At 38.1% G+C, this 16129-nt stretch overlaps 1 protein-coding gene and 1 long non-coding RNA gene across 2 annotated transcripts; one reads left to right on the top strand and one right to left on the bottom strand.

Annotated features, from left to right (window-relative positions):
• The first annotated feature begins 403 nt into the window (after positions 1 to 403).
• Positions 404 to 2295, top strand: LOC103701711 (zinc-finger homeodomain protein 4-like). Its single transcript, XM_039119718.1, has one exon. The coding sequence runs from the start codon at positions 1063 to 1065 to the stop codon at positions 1879 to 1881; it is 819 nt and encodes a 272-aa protein (XP_038975646.1). The 5' UTR covers positions 404 to 1062; the 3' UTR covers positions 1882 to 2295.
• A 7098-nt stretch (positions 2296 to 9393) lies between these two features.
• Positions 9394 to 15127, bottom strand: LOC120106683. The gene is made up of 3 exons (XR_005508762.1): positions 14706 to 15127; positions 10961 to 11049; positions 9394 to 10194 (listed from the first exon to the last, which is right to left on the bottom strand). It is a non-coding gene; the product is annotated as an uncharacterized LOC120106683 (long non-coding RNA).
• Positions 15128 to 16129: the final 1002 nt, after the last annotated feature.

The following is a 16129-nucleotide window of genomic DNA, read 5'->3' as shown; positions in this document are numbered from 1 at the left end:
TCTCTCTCTCTCTCTCTCTCACCCACACACACACACATTTCCTGCGGCCCTTGGTGACCTTCTTTGTTTATTGCCTCACCTCAGCCTCTAAGTTCTTCTTATTGGCTTCATCTTGCCTTGGAATTCAGTGTTGGAGAATTCATTACGCATCACCTGTAAGTCATTGATGGAATACAATGGTTTCCTTCTGGTAATCTCCAAAGCAATCTCTTCATATGCTCTGCGCCTAAAGAGTTTACCTCTGGTTTACCTTTGCAACCAGTTACCATAGCTTGTTTCTATCTCCAGAGTTTAATAGAGAGAGAGAGGAAGGGGGCAAGGTGGGTTTGTTTTGTCTTAGTTTCTCCAACATTCTGCATTGTTGCATAACCCCAGCCATCACCTGGAATTCCCCTGCTTCTGTTATCATGGTGTACTTTGAGAAAATGAAATGAGCATTTGAGGAGCTTAGGCACTGTTCGAGTTATTGTTGTTTTCTACATGGGTGAAAATGCTAAGCCCCCCACACCCACACAAGAGACTACTTAAGTTAGGTGGCTTTGGTTCTTAGGCTCAGGATCTTGCTGCTCCCTCAAAAGAAAAGGTCAGGAACTGGTCCACAATTAACAAAGATTTCTTCTCATTCCAATTCCAGAGTGTCTTTCTTATTCTTTCACTTAATAGAGTTCTTGCAAGCAAAGGCCAGTGCTCTTTTTATTCAGTAGCTAATTTTCTTATCCATCTTCCTCCACTGCTGGGTCTCTAAGGTTGGGAAAGAGTTTGGAGAAGAAGCGGGGTACCTAGATAAGGTTCTCTGGAGTCTCAGAGCTTCCAATTTTTCAGTGTTTTTCTGCCAAAACAAAAGAAAATGGGCAAGTGGGTTCATTATTAGTTCACTTAGAGTCCCAAGAATCTCAGACCCAAGCCACAGCTGATTATTATTATTATTATTATTATTATCTTTGTTATTTGAGTGGTCTAATTCTTTCCTGTCCTTAACCTTTTCCTTTTGGTGTCCAGGACAAAAAAAAAAAAAAAGAGAGTAGCAAAAGATAAGAATTAGCACACAGATAGAGAGAAAGAATGGATCTTTCTGGCCATGAAGGAGAAATCCCAATCCCAATAACCAGCGCATATGTTGGTGGCCATGGGCACACCATCATCCATGACACCCCTCCCCTCCACCACCACCCTTCCAATGGACCTCCCCCTCCCCCTCCCCTGCCCACAGCTACATCAGAGGACCACCAGCACCACCCTACCAACCCCTACAGCTCTAAGAAAGGAGTGGTGCTGAAGTACAGGGAGTGCCTCAAGAACCATGCAGCCTCCATTGGTGGTAATGCCACTGATGGCTGTGGTGAGTTCATGCCAAGCGGTGAGGAGGGCACCCTGGAGGCCTTGAAGTGTTCTGCCTGCAACTGCCACAGGAACTTCCACAGGAAAGAGGTAGAAGGGGAGTCCTCCTCCTGCGACTGCTTCCACCACCTTAAGGGAAGAAAGGTGCTTGGCCAGAAGGGGCTCTTGATCTCAGGACCAGAGGCATTTGGCTATGCTCCTGCCGGCAACAGTCTCATTCCAAGGGCATCACCACACCATATGATCATGCCCCTGGGAGCCCTGCAGACCTCTGAATCTGATGATATGGAAGGGTTCGGTGGTGGGGCCATGGTGAGGCCTCCCATGGTGAAGAAGAGGTTCAGGACCAAGTTCACACCAGAGCAGAAGGAGAAGATGCTGAGCTTTGCTGAGAAGGTCGGGTGGAGGCTCCAGAAGCAGGAGGAGAGTGTGGTGCAGCAGTTCTGCCAAGAGATTGGGGTGAAGAGGAGGGTCCTCAAGGTGTGGATGCACAACAACAAGCATAACTTGGCTAAGAAGAGCCCCCCTCTCCAGCTTGAATGACTGCTGGTTCCACTCCCTCTCTTAGTTCCTCTCGGTCTTAATCTGATGGTTTTCTATGGCCAATGCTGATTCTAGAGGTGGATTTAGATAGTAGCATGTTTTGACTGTCGTTTCTTTCTTACTCTTTGGAATTTCATCTCTCTTGTTAGTTCTCGATTGTTAAGGTGATGTAGCTTAGGCAGTTTGGTAGACATCAACCATGCTCTCTCTCTCTCTCTTTTCTTCTTCTAATGGCTAAAAACCTTAAGACTTTGATCATTTGGATGTGAACTGCGCATAATGCTTTCATGGATTTTCCACAGCAGATGAGGAAGAAACCCCTTGATGAACTGCTTCTTGTTTTAGTCATATTATTTTCTTTTTAAGTAACGTTCCTCTTAATCCATTAAAAGATAAACTGCAATTTCATGACGAGCATGGGTGTCTCTTAGCTTCTTTCTTCTCATAACTGGAATTTGGATGGCTGTGCCTCTCTTTGTGCCAGCAAGAAATTTTTGTGAAGTGTTGATTTTTGTGCTGTCTTATATTATTAGCATCAATTCCTTCTGCATATCTTTCTATTATGTTTATGACAAGTATTGTTGGGATCATTCCAATAATTTCTCCTTTTAAATGCTACATAAATGAACGGCCAAATGCAGGCAGTTTTCTACATTTTATAGAGAACAAGCAAAAGATCATCAAGACATTGAACAGCAAATGCACCCCAAACCACCCCCCAAAACAAAAATAGGAAGGAAAAAAAAAAAAGATATAGCTTAATGCTCGAGAGAAGAAGATTCAGCGGTCAATTACATTGAACTTGGCTATATAATTTTATACACAACACAAGGCCTCGGTCTCCTTGTTTCTTCCAATGTTTAAATGATATATGAGCACTTTCAAATCCTATACACATGGAGGAATGTAAAGGACCCAACTTCTTAGGGACTACTTTGAAAAAAGAGTAGGGAAATGGAAGTAGTCATTGGCAAGACATAACAAAATCTCGGGAATGTTACAGCAGTATAGATATGGAAGACCTACTGAAACTCCTCTCATCTCAAAAAGATGGAGAAACTTAAAACAGGTTTCAAGTTTCATGACAAGGAAGCAAGAAAGCTAGTATTATATATATATATATAATATACTCTCCCTCCCTCTCTCTCTCTCTCTCTCTCTCTCGGCAAGGAAGCAACAAAACTGGTTAATATGGCATCCTTATCGAGGTGATTAGGAGACAATGATACAAAATTAAGATCAGAAAGCTATAGTTAACTGCAAGCCTGATGTCCCCATTAAATTTCCCTGCCTTGTCCTCCCTCAGAAAGGTTGGGATTTATTTATCAAGAAGATTTGGTATGCATGCAGATGAAGGAAAAATGAGAAGGAGATGTAGGTGAAGAGCAGGCTCTACAAAAGGATATAAATGATCGATGGTTACGAGCAATAATTCTACCTACCGGCCATGTCTTTCCGAGCAACTAAGGTAGCCATGTTTGTTCCTCAAAGTGCCTTCAATTCCTATCAAGGTGGGAAGAGACTCATGACTGAATTTTAGTAAAAGCATGTGAGATGTGATTGCTGTGAAGGCAAGCCTGCAGTCCTGCATGTTCTGCCATATGAGGCCTGTAGCTGTTGGCTAGGGAAAGTAAGCAACCAAGAGGCCAACCACCAAGCAATACTTGCTTATTGAGACTACAAAGCAGAAATATCAAACACTAAGTTCTAATAAGCAAGCTTTAATGCTTTCTTTGTAATTCTAACGGATGCATTTGTCGGTAACTACGATCAATAAGGTCATCCAATCACCTTAGCAGGCCAATAGTTTTCGCAGATCATCTAGTATACTCCTTCTAAGCTAGTTCCTAACATTAACAAATTAGCAGAAAGCTTTAATGAGAAAGCTTTAATGCTTTCTTTGTAGTTCTAATGGATGCGACTAAGACTTGATGACATTCTTTTTGTCGGTAACTAAGGTCGATAAGGTCATCCAACCACCTTGGCAGGCTAATAGTTTTGGCAGATCATCTGATACTCCTAAGTTAGTTCTTAACATTAACAAATTAAGAGAATTTCTGGCCATGGAACTAATGGCGCAGTTCACTAACATCAGATGGCAGTTTTTGTTGTCAATCAAGCCCTCCCTCAGCTCATGCAACTCTCTCAGATTGCAAGTAATCACTTAATTATATGCAGACCAATTCGTTCCCTTAGCTAGTGTTCTCCTCCCTTGATCTCGGAATGGACAGTCGCAGTTTGGACTGGCTCGCCAGCAAGTACAGGGGCCCATGGCCTTGGTGAGGTGTATGAGAAACCCTGGCCATCCATTTAATGTCATTTATAACAAAGGTTGGAGACATTAATAGATGCCACAGTGCCCAATTCGAAACCAGAATGCTTTCCACAACTGCGCTCTAATTTGAAATCTATGTATAGCTTAGGTGTGACTAGGGCTTGAATCTCGCACTTGCATCATTTGGTTGGCAAGGAAAGTTTTTTTTTTCTTATTGGATTGTTTTTTTCTGAGAAATTGATGCCTGAGTATATAATGCTTGAAAAATTATTTTTTCATGTTTGGTTGATCATAAAAAAGTGGCATATTTCAGAATGGCTTATATTTAGCTGAGCATCTACTTTTTTGAAAAAGTTATGTAAAATACCTAATATGTTTTTAATAAAAGAAAGGATCTTACCTATTCTATCTAAAAGGTTATGGATATTTTTGAAAAAAAAATACACCAATTCTCGGCTTGTGGAAAAGTGACTTTTCCATGCTATGTATGAATTTCTTTTTTTATAAAATATGAGAATCTTATTTCTACAGAAAAGCTACTTTTCCATCTATCTCTTTTGAAAACTCTAACCAAATATAAGGTATTTCTCTGTTTTTCGATTGACCACACTTCCTCCTTCCTCCTTCCTCCTCCCACAAATCAAACGAGTCCTAAGGATAAAGGATATAAAATGTTGTCTTAAATTTGAGTGTTCGGTGAACTCATAATGTACAATTAAGCACTCAACCATTTAAACTGGTTGATGCACCCCACGTACTAGAGTTTGGTGTCATTTCCTGTCTAGAGTTTGGTGTCATTTCCTGTCTAGAAAGCAATTGAGCATTTGTCTCTATATCAAATAGAGTAATGACAGAAATAAAAAATAAATAAAAAAAACAAAAATAAAAATGAATAGATGTGGGAGGGTTTTGTAATATGCTTTTGTTTGCTTGGTTCGTTCTCTTTTTTTTTTTTTTTTTGCTTTGAAAAAAAGGAAAGGAGGGAGGAAGGGACAAGCCCACCCCCGCGTAGCAGCCCCCACTGGACCCCCACCCCGTCAAGAGAATGTTCGATGCGGGCAGAAATGATTCGTTCTCTTTCACTAGAAGGTTGGCAGCATTTTTATGCTAATTGAAAGTTGTGGCAATAATATCATTTCAGATCTTTTCCAGGACCGATGGTTGATAAGGAGTTACTATTATGTGGATTGCACCTCTGAAGTTGTTGTATGGTAGGGATAATTCGCATTTTACAGAGGAGACATTTGTTACTCTTTGTTGCAATTTTTTTCCCCTCATAGCAGATGCACCTATGTCGAATACAAATTGATGTCATGAACAAAGAATTTAGTTTTGCAGGAAAGAATCCAAATATTTTAAAAGGAAGCTTAAATAAGCTGATTCCTTATCATATTCTTTACCATCTTTTACCATTAGATTTCTACATGTGAAACAATAGTTTATGGGGCTATGAGACATATGTCTTATATCATCTTAGAAGAAACTAAAGTTTTATAGCTATATTAACTCTATAACATGCTTCTTTTATATGTTTAATAATGCCAAAGATTGGCATAACCAATGGAAAAAAATAATATGAAGTGCATTGCCACTGTTTGCACTAGTTGATTACTCATCATTCATACGCATGAACTTAAAGAGTCTAGAGGTTGAGGGTAACCATTCATACCCATAACCATGACTTCTGAACATTGCCTCCTACCTCTAAGCCACTGACAAGAGGTTGGGGGTTGAATTCTGAAGGCCATGTTAAAGAGTGGTTATGTGAGCTATGGTTTGGTTTACCTGGGGGCCCTGGGCTTCCTCTAAATCAGCATGTGATGTTTGATGTTTCTATCAAAAATTAGAAAGTTTTTGTATTCCTTTTTGCAAAGCTTCACATCCCTGCCTTTTTGTGTGTGTGTGTGTGTGTGTGTGTGTGTGTGAGTGTTTGTTTCCAAGCATATGCAAATTGAAAGCTCTGGAGAAAAAGGTTACTGTAGAGTTGCCATCGCAACAGACAATGTCAGCAAAGGACACCCATCGGACGTCAGATGTAGGGCCTGCATCTCATGTCATGATGGAGACCGCTGCATCACCCCTAACAAGGTGGTAGACACCAATGCATCATCATCTCATTTAGTGATTAAGGCAAGCTTAAGTTAGGCACAAGTGCACCTAATAGCAGCTCTAATATATCGGCATGTTACATCATCGATCCAAACCGGACAATAAAGAATGCATTATTTCAGGCCAAGCACGTGTACAGAGAAGCTAACAGGCCACAAATTGGGTAACCTCATATATGGCTTATCACTCTAGAGCAGGTCGGAGAGAAAAAGCTGACTAGAGCGCTTCAGGATTTACTGTTTTTCGACTTTTTTGTATATGTCCATTTGAATCATCAGTTTTAGGGCGAAAAAAAACATTATTGTCTTAGGGTTATTCATAGTCTTAGGGATTATAGGTAAACAATAAACACTTAATGATGTTTCCATGATCTTTTTGCTTGTTTATACCAGGCTGCATTTGATTGCCCTAATATCTTATGGTAACTAGGTGGCTGGTGGAACTGATGCTCTTAGTTGAGGTGGGAAAAGAAAATATATGTACCGTACCTAAATAGTTTGATCTACTGCCCCAGAGTATTAAACAATGTTTATGTGCTATTTTTTATATCACAAATTTTTTATATGAAATGACTCTTTAAATCCTCTAAGGGTAATGGATTTATTTGCAAATCAATCAATGCTTCCTGAATTTATATAAATTATTTACAAATAGAACCAATTATTGCTGTGTTTTGCTGTCTCTGTCGCCTTCAAGCTCGCATTTCACGTGCTACTAGCTCTATGTATACAATAATTGTACACCTTGTTCCATTTATACATTATATCTATTTCTTTTAGATTCGTCCGCGAATTGTCGAAGACTTTTCACAATCCAAATCTAGTTTGGTCTCTCGCCAAGTTATCCGTAATCCGACATACCGACACTACAAATATGGCATTCAAACATAGTTGCCAGGCTAGAAATTCAGAAGTGGTTTGAAAACTAAAGGTGGAAACAACACTGTGCATTTCAGCATACAAATACACACAATTTTTAGTGAATTATCACAATTTACTTGTTCGCACTTCATTGCGAGATGAACTTAATTACCGCTGATATCCATCGAAATCTATGATTAATTGAACCGAAGGTCTCCTTGTTCAATTTTTCCTATCTTTTATTCTCTCAATTTTTTCCAGAACACTTATTGCCTCTTTGCTAGATTATCACTTTATGTGATTACCTTCATACAACAAGGGTTCATTCAAGATGGTTTACAGACTTTTTATGTTCTCAAATCCTCTTTCTGGTGGTTAACTTTGTTTGTTTCCAACATAAAAACTGTATTCTGGTGCTTCAACCTTTGATCATTTCTGGCAGAAAGTGGTAAGAAATAAAGAGCTGTGGGTATGGACAAACAAAAAGGCAGGCAGTGAGACCTCGAACAAGATTGGGGAATAAAGTGTGATATCCTGACAGCCATCTTGTTCAATCATCTCGTTGCAGCAGCACCAGGCCATGGCAGCACGCATTCACCACACCACAAAAATCCACAGTAAATGCTTCATGGTAATGGTTGGCCTCTGCCGGGCTTAGGTGAGGGGTCTCTTCACGAGAGGATACAGGTGGCATTAAAGCTGACTCCACCTATAAACAGTACTGGTACTGTAACAAGTGGCAGGTTGATGAAGGAAGAAGGAAAAACTGCACTTGGTGGAATCCTGGCTAGAGAGGAAAAGATAAAGCCATTGTCCTAGCACGTAAGAATAAGATAAACCTGTGCCAATTTTTTTTGCAGAAACTCAAACTGAGATCCACCAATAGCCAATTCCTGGAATTTAAGCAGCTAACTCTAGGACTGCAAGGAACTCAGAAGTTCGAAATTTGAACAGCACCTAGTGTAATAAATAGTTAGTAACAGTGAAACTTTATAAGGCTAACAAAGAGGGACTTGTTCCTTGTATGTGGTATCCATCCTCGGTTTGTGTCATGTCCGTATTGATTATGGAATGCTATGTTTCTCAGCCGGAAAATCTAGTGTCATTTACCCAAAGCATGAGAAGCTGCAACAAGGATCTAAAAAGAGGGCCGCATGAGAAAAGGTGAAAGGCTAGGCTTAGAATAAAACTGGCCTTCAGGAACTTCAAAAAATTTTCCAGCAAAAATGTTATGATATCTTAAACTATTGGATAAGCACAATGTCTTTTTATTATTTTAGGATCTAGATATACTCCGACTTTGCTTTAATCACTACATTAAAAAAAAAAACTACTTTTCTAAAATAGAAAGGTTCTTTAAATTGCAACATAAAGCAAATTCAACTTTTCCTCATTCATGTCTCTTCTATCATATCCTGCCATGTCCTGTGACAGTCCTCAATTTTTGTTTTCTAGATTCGCAAAATTGGAACAATTTTTTTAACTTTCTCCTCCCTCTGCCACCTTCTCAGTCTTTAAGATCTCATCAAGGGCCCGTGTGGATGTTAAAACAAATTACCGCAGTAATAGTATATGCTTATGCAGACAGAAGAAAAAACTATATGAAGAAGAGGAAGTTGAGGAGGTTAAGGAGGCGCTCAGACTGTGTAGTTTTAACAGATCTCTTATTTTGGGACAATTAATACGTTTCTTAAGATGATTTAATTCGTCCCGGGGAAAAAAGGGACTTGTTGTGCCCGAGCTGTGATTTTCCAGAATGCTTCTCCTCCAATGTTGTCTGTAAAACTGGAAACCCATTACCCATTTTCCAGAATCCAAACAGGGCACCTAAATGGTCTCATTAGCTAAGTTATCTTACTGTATTCCATCTTTATCCGTGCTTCAGTAGTTCAGTGTTTTGTCTTAAAGCTCTGATTCCTTTTCTTTTCATCCATCTGAAGTTGATCTACTTCTACCTGATTGGAAAACCTCCTCATTTTCCTTAGCCCCTGCATATGATCATCATTATTCAACAATTCTTTGAAAGCCCTCCATCTTTCCATCCTACTATCACAGTACAATTTATTTGCTGGTTATGCATTTCCTTTACTCTTTATCTGCAATCAATAGATAAATGCACCTTTTGGAGCTTTACTTCTTAAATGAACTAAAGATCCTTGCACAGATTGAGATTTCATATTTGCATGCCTTCCTAGCCTCTGAAAGAGGACTATCAACTCACCAATATTTGTGCACAAATGAAAAAGTTAAGATTATAAAACGGCTACAGATCAAATGAATCACCCGGTGCTTTGCAGATTAAACAGGAACAGTTCATATCATAATAGCAATAGGAAAGTCTACAAACAAAAAGAAAAAAAAAAAGAGAAGATATCAAACCTGTTATCACCTGTTGTTGATTACTGATCACCATAGTAAAATAGATGACTTACAAATCAAGTTACACAAAGGTATATACACTGATGTGATAACTTCGGTAAAGTCAGGAAAGATCTATCCCCTTTCTTCAACTACCATAGCACAAACCATTCCACTTAATGACTTGCACCTAAAAAGGCTTCCATTAGAAACTCAGTGTTCCTGAGTATTCAACACAGTACTACTACAAAATCTTGTGGAGGAAAAAAGGTATAACTAAAAAGGCTGGAAGGTAACGGCTCAGAAAATTTGTGTTCACTATAGGGAGTTTGCCAAGCTACGAATGAATCAACTTATATGTTCATAATGACAATAGATTCCAAGAGCAGTTAGCTTCCAAGCTGAACACAGATGAATTTCTTGCCATTTGCTGATTGGAAAGATCCACAGCTAAGAATACAATTTGGGGTTAGGGTATCTAGATACAGTGTGACGGAAGATAATATCTGGAGTAGCCATGGCTGTCATCTCAGTTAAAGAGCTAGTTTCAAGCATAGAGTGCCAGTTCCACTCTCAATTGTAGTATTTAAACCATGAGATGTCCCAGGGAAAGAAATAAAACTGCTCGATTTTTATGAAGCATTACTCTTCTTTTAGCCCACATAGCCGAGCTCTCCCATGATTACGCAATGATTCTGTCATAATCCATCCCTATAACAAATATAATCCACATTGTGAAATAGGTTAGAAATGTTTTCAGACAACTGAGCCCCGTGATTGAAATAGAAATAAGAGGAAAGTTAAAGATTAATAAATGTTTTATTGTGGTATCCAGAGCCACAAATGGGCCTTGCAGTTGATTGGGATTGGTCCGCCAGCAGTAGCAATACAAGTACTTATCAGCATTTGACCTGATCTCCCATCCACGTTCCCCATTCATGGCTATACCCAAGTCCATCTAACTGGTAATTAGAGAGATATTATGCAACTGCCTCACAACCAGATCCAGCAAAAAGGATGAAATCAGAAGCAAACTTTTAAATAGTTAAACATATTCCCGTTATTAGATAATGGAAGTTCATTTATGGGAACCCCTTTTTCCTTTATGAAACAGCTGAATGGGTAGCAGTTGTCAAACCATTGACAAATTATTACAAGCAACAACTTACCTACTAAATTGAAAGAAGTTCTCTATTGAACAACTATAGAGCCTCAAAGTTCACATAGGTTAGTTGATTAACCGTGTACAACAATGTGAAAAAAATGTAGATAGAACAAAATGCTTAAGCTAGAAACAAGTCAAAATACTTTATTTTATTCCAGTAAAAAAAAAAAGGTTGCCAAAGTCAACTTTGTCAATAGGAAAGCAACATACTTAAAAGCCAATTTATACACAATAACATTTAAAAATTGGTTAGTCTCAAGTAACAAAGGGTGCAAATTCAGTATCAGAAATGCATTTTGTCAAAAAGAATACCTTCAAAGCTCTCCATGTCATGTATGGCACATAAGAAGGGGTAGCACTACCAGGAAAGCCTTCAGGCACCACCTAGGATCTTTAAAATCCTGCACCAAAAGATACATTAATGATGCAACAAAGGTTAGACTCCGTAGATTTCATTTTTTTCCCTTTAAAAAAGAAAACAATTTTTTTCCAGAATCCATCTATAGGAAGTATTGCTAGCTGCAAATACTTCTTCTTACATAAACTATAAAACATACCAACAGACTGCAGTGACAAAAATCCAAGAATTTATGGAACACCTAAATGAAGGCATTAGATGCTTGCTAAACTTGAATTGTATATCAATTTTGTTTGTTTTCAAAGCTTTAGTAGCAAGAGCATTCTTTGAATCATATATAACAAGAGTGAAAACATGTAACACCAAATTGATGTCATTTGATGTTCATGAATAATGTCATGAACAGCCAACATGGGTTTGTTGTCACAACCTAGGACTTCTCCCAACAAGGCTAGTTAGAAGGTATTTTTTGGGTTTCATAGTCCTATATAAGTACCCAAGATCTCTTCGGCAAAAAACCAATGTGGGACTAAACAGACGCCCACACGGGTCCTCACATACTCATCCTATTCAAGCCCTGACGTCCTCGTTAGGCTAAGGGTTCAAATCCATTCAAATCTAATCACAACTACCATGATCGGCTCGTGGTCAGCCTCTATGAGCCCATGTTGCAGTGTTTCCTAATTCATATAGGCTATGGGCCGAGTTCGCTCTAATACTATTTGTTACAACCCAGTACCTCAATTAAAAAAGCTAGCCGAAAGATATTTTTTAGGCTCCTTAGTCATGTATAAGTACCCAAAATCTTCTCAGCGAATAACAGATATGGGACTAAACACACACCCGCACGGATCCTTACAATGTTCATGAATAATGCCATGTAAAAGCCAACATGGATTCTGTTGAAGGGTTCCATGCTGTTTTACCCACTCCTACCTTCTCTTTTTATATTTGAATTATACTTAATAAAGACAAGGCACAAGTATAGCTTAACCCAACCACTTAACAAGTTCTCTTCTCTTAGTGAGTTCTATATTTTACCCACTTTCTACCTTGTTTTCATTTTTTAATAGGTCATCTACAAAAAGGCACAAGGTACAACTAAATTCAACCACTTAAACAACTACCCCTAATGAACATCCTCCAGCTCCATTAGCTTTTCCTCATTAATCTCGACCTAACATCTCCCTTTGCTTTCCAAATTTCATCCAACATTAAACTCAATTTCAAGTTCAATTATTCAGACATACTTCGTGAAACTTATACTTTGATTTTAACTAGTATTTATCAACAACTCCAAGGTTTCATCTTAGGCCACCTTTTCAATCTTCCTTCCTCAATGTTCCACACTTAAATTCAGCACAGGTTCCAACAACTCATGAATGCGGCATTATTGTTCTCAATATATCAATCGAAGCCAAGCATTCTCTCAGATCTTTTCTCCTCAACAATTTAAATACCACAATTCTCTAGCAAAGCTCCCTCAACACATTTTATTAGCAAACATAGTTTTCCAAAGGAACGATATCAGTAATATGTCATGCAGGAATAGCCATGAACATGATATTTTTTGACTTGAACCTGCCCATAACCACCAGCTTATGGCATTCATTATCCACTCAACTAAAATAAAAGAAGCAAATCTGCACTAACCTTGAATTGTATAATCAAGAATCAGCTCACTGTAAATTCTTTAATTTGTAGTCAGCATTAACTTTACAGGATAAAAGGTTCATAAGCAAAGCAGCCAGTATTAAGAATCCCGATCAAGCAAGGTTGGCAACACATGATCATTGACCCAGGAACTTAAAAAGTAAACAAAAATCATTTACCACGATCATGTTGATCACTAAAAAGTGTAATCACACGCTAATAAATGGCTTTTCTAGGATGTTTACAAAAAAAATTATGTGAACATATGTCTCATAGAAGCCTCAATGTCAGTTTAATGTGAGCTCCAAATAACTTTTGGCTGAGGGGCTTAGTCAGCTGAATCTTGATGGTGGCATAGATAGCAATAACAGTAGCATTTATGTTCGGTGAAGGGAATACAGTGAGATCAACAATAACACAAGTCAAATTATGTTCTGTTCTACTAAGAGTAGCATATAGCCAAAAAGTGGACATTTCAAAAGGCCAAGCACCACTCCTTTCGCACCACTACTAAAATCCACCATTTCACAACGGTTCCGGACATAAACACAGTGTTCGTAGGGCTTACTAATGGGACAAAAAAAAAACACACTGAACTGGCAGAAACAGGTCCTTAGCTGAAGCAGGAAACCCTTCAGATCAGAAAGAATTAATGATGCAAACAAAGGTCTGAAAAAACAAATGAGAGAAAGCCAATATGGTCAGCTGGAACTTGAAAGCATGAACTTTGCATCTTCTTCGGTAACCAAAACATCATCGACAATTTAGTCTACCTTGCTTTGTTGTTTTCCTTTTCATATGTTTATAATCACCCAGCTCAGAGTTCCAAATATGACAAAAACAATTTTATTCTCAAATTCTAACCCCCATTGCCCCACTTCAAGGGAAATCATTCTTTTAACAAAAAGCTCATAACCATTATCCATGATATCTTTAGCTTTTCTTATCTTTCACTTTCAAATACCCTGACATTTCAGCACAGGGAAGAATACTCAATATATGACTGCTTGTTCAACTATATATAAGCCGAGTGATAAAGAGAACAAACTATTGACACTTCATGAGCTAAAATATACCAAAGAATTCTATCCTTGTTTCAGGTTATCTTGTCAAAAAAAATGAAGAAGGAGATATGAGGTTCCAAATCCTGCTCTTCTTTAAAATACCTTACAACCGGTGTTAATATAGCTATTTTCATCATAAAGAAGATTTTGACAAGCTCTTCAAAGTTTCTTATGATCCTTTTGATAGCAATCTTTTTGAATGTTGTACAAACCCAGTCTAAAGACTCATATCTAGCTGAATTTCCTCTGAAAAATTGATGCTCATGTATATCAATTTTCTGAATCGAGAAGGACATGTCTGCATAATTATTATACACATAAAGGGAAAATATTATGGCATTTATTTAATCCTATTTAGAGAATTTAGGATAATTGAAAACTTCTTCCCCTGTTCTACAATAAAAATAATCTATTCCATTGCTACAGCTTTCCCAATTTATTGTCCCTTTCCTTCTATTTACAGATTTCTTAAATTCTGTTTTCAGATCGATCAAACGTTCAACAACCTCAGTCAAATTAATTCCAAATCTTAATTCGCCAAATATGAGAAGTAGAAAATGAAGCAACAGGCAACTACTTATCAAAGAAGACCAATCATAACGAATCAATGATTTGCAACATTTTTCCTAAAGTCAAAATAAAAAGAAGACTCACATAAATTAAAGATCTATATTCTCTGCAGTACAGCAACATTTTGCGATACTAAATGTTAGATTTACTTAGAATTTCTACACATATTGCACAAATTACTTAGCCCTCTCACTGAAAGCAGCAATGCTGCAGACAAACAGACTGAATTAGTAAGCACTTTCCCCTGAACAGACTATAATACCAAGATAAAACAGAAGATAACAAGAATTTGTATAAAATGAAAAATATTTAAAAATATGAAACTATATGAATTAAAAGGAACGAAGGAACAATAAGCCAAGCCCAGTAGAAAGAAAGAGAGTGATAAGCAAATAGACATTGAAAAGCCTACGTCCACTGGAGCTTCTGGGGTCTGCAACGAGACGGCCTACAACGCCGAGCCCCTCCGGAGCTTTCAGGAACCCTCCAAATCGACGACGTAGTTCCACCGCCGACCATCGATCTCCTCGCAGCAGAGCACCCTCGACGGCGGGCCCGAGCCTCAGCACCGGCAGCGAGAGGCGCGGAGGCGACGGAGACGGCGCCGGCGGCCAAGCGCATGGCGTCCCGGACGAACGAGGGCCTACCGGCCGGCGCCAGCGAGGGTTAGGGATTGGGATGGCCTCGAGTAGCGCTTTGTCGGAATCGAAGCCGACGGCGGTGAGGGGAGGTCCTCGGGCTTGCCGTGAGGGAAGATGCGGGCCTTTTATTTTACCTCGTTTCTCTGGCGCTCATCCGGGGAAAGGTAGAAGCCAAATCCCTCAAGCCCAGCTACTCATTAAACCCATCAGTTTAGTCACTTAAAATTTTTTTAAAAAAATCGCATATGAGAAGGTGATCCATCAATCTCCTTCCTCATCAATCCATCTCTTCCATTCGTTATTTTTTCTTTTCTTTCTCAAATCTCTTTCTTCATATCTAAATCTCTCTCTTTTTTTTAATCAAAGAAGCTTATAGTATGTACCGAAACTAACGAATGTATATCACCTGGCCATATAATGGTGAACGCCATATTTTAAAAATTATGTATCAATTTACATAGATATATATATTAGGATGTTGGATTACTATTTTGCTAAGTATGTATCATCTGGCAATGTAATATGTATTGATGAATTTCATATTTTGAAAATTATATATTGATTTATTTAAAGGTATGTAATGGGATGCTACATGACTATTTTTCTAGATATATATCGTCTCACCATATCCTATGTATTGGCGAATATTATATTCTAAAAATTGTATATCAATTTAATTAGAAGTGTATACTAGGTCGTTACCAGCAGTATATCAAAAAAGCTTACAATATGTATATGAAAGCCGATGAGTGTGTACCACCTAACTATATGGTGTGTACTGATGAACAATATGTTCTGAAAATTGTATATTGATTTATCTGGAGGTGTATATTGAGATGCTGGATTACTATTGCTATATGTATATCATCTGACCATGTACTATATACATGTGAACACCATATTTTAAAAATTATGTATCAATTTACATAAATATTTGTATTGGGTCATTGGATGAATATTCTACTAGGTGTATATCTCTTAACCATGTAATATGTATTAGTAATTTTTAAGATCCGTATATATTTCATCTAAATACAAGATTTTTGAGAACTGTTAGGATATTCTTACAAAATGGAATTGAAAATTTCATAGAAATTAGACCTGTTTGTCAATCTAGCTCATATTTTTTTAAGAGCCTATCCAAATCCTGCATGAATCCTAGACTTTAGGCTATAGGAAGAAAAAAAAAAGGTCT

The sequence above is a fragment of the Phoenix dactylifera genome, unplaced genomic scaffold (assembly GCF_009389715.1).
Source record: "Phoenix dactylifera cultivar Barhee BC4 unplaced genomic scaffold, palm_55x_up_171113_PBpolish2nd_filt_p 000605F, whole genome shotgun sequence".
NCBI lineage: Eukaryota > Viridiplantae > Streptophyta > Magnoliopsida > Arecales > Arecaceae > Phoenix > Phoenix dactylifera.
This window is presented reverse-complemented; position numbering and strand designations above follow the sequence as displayed.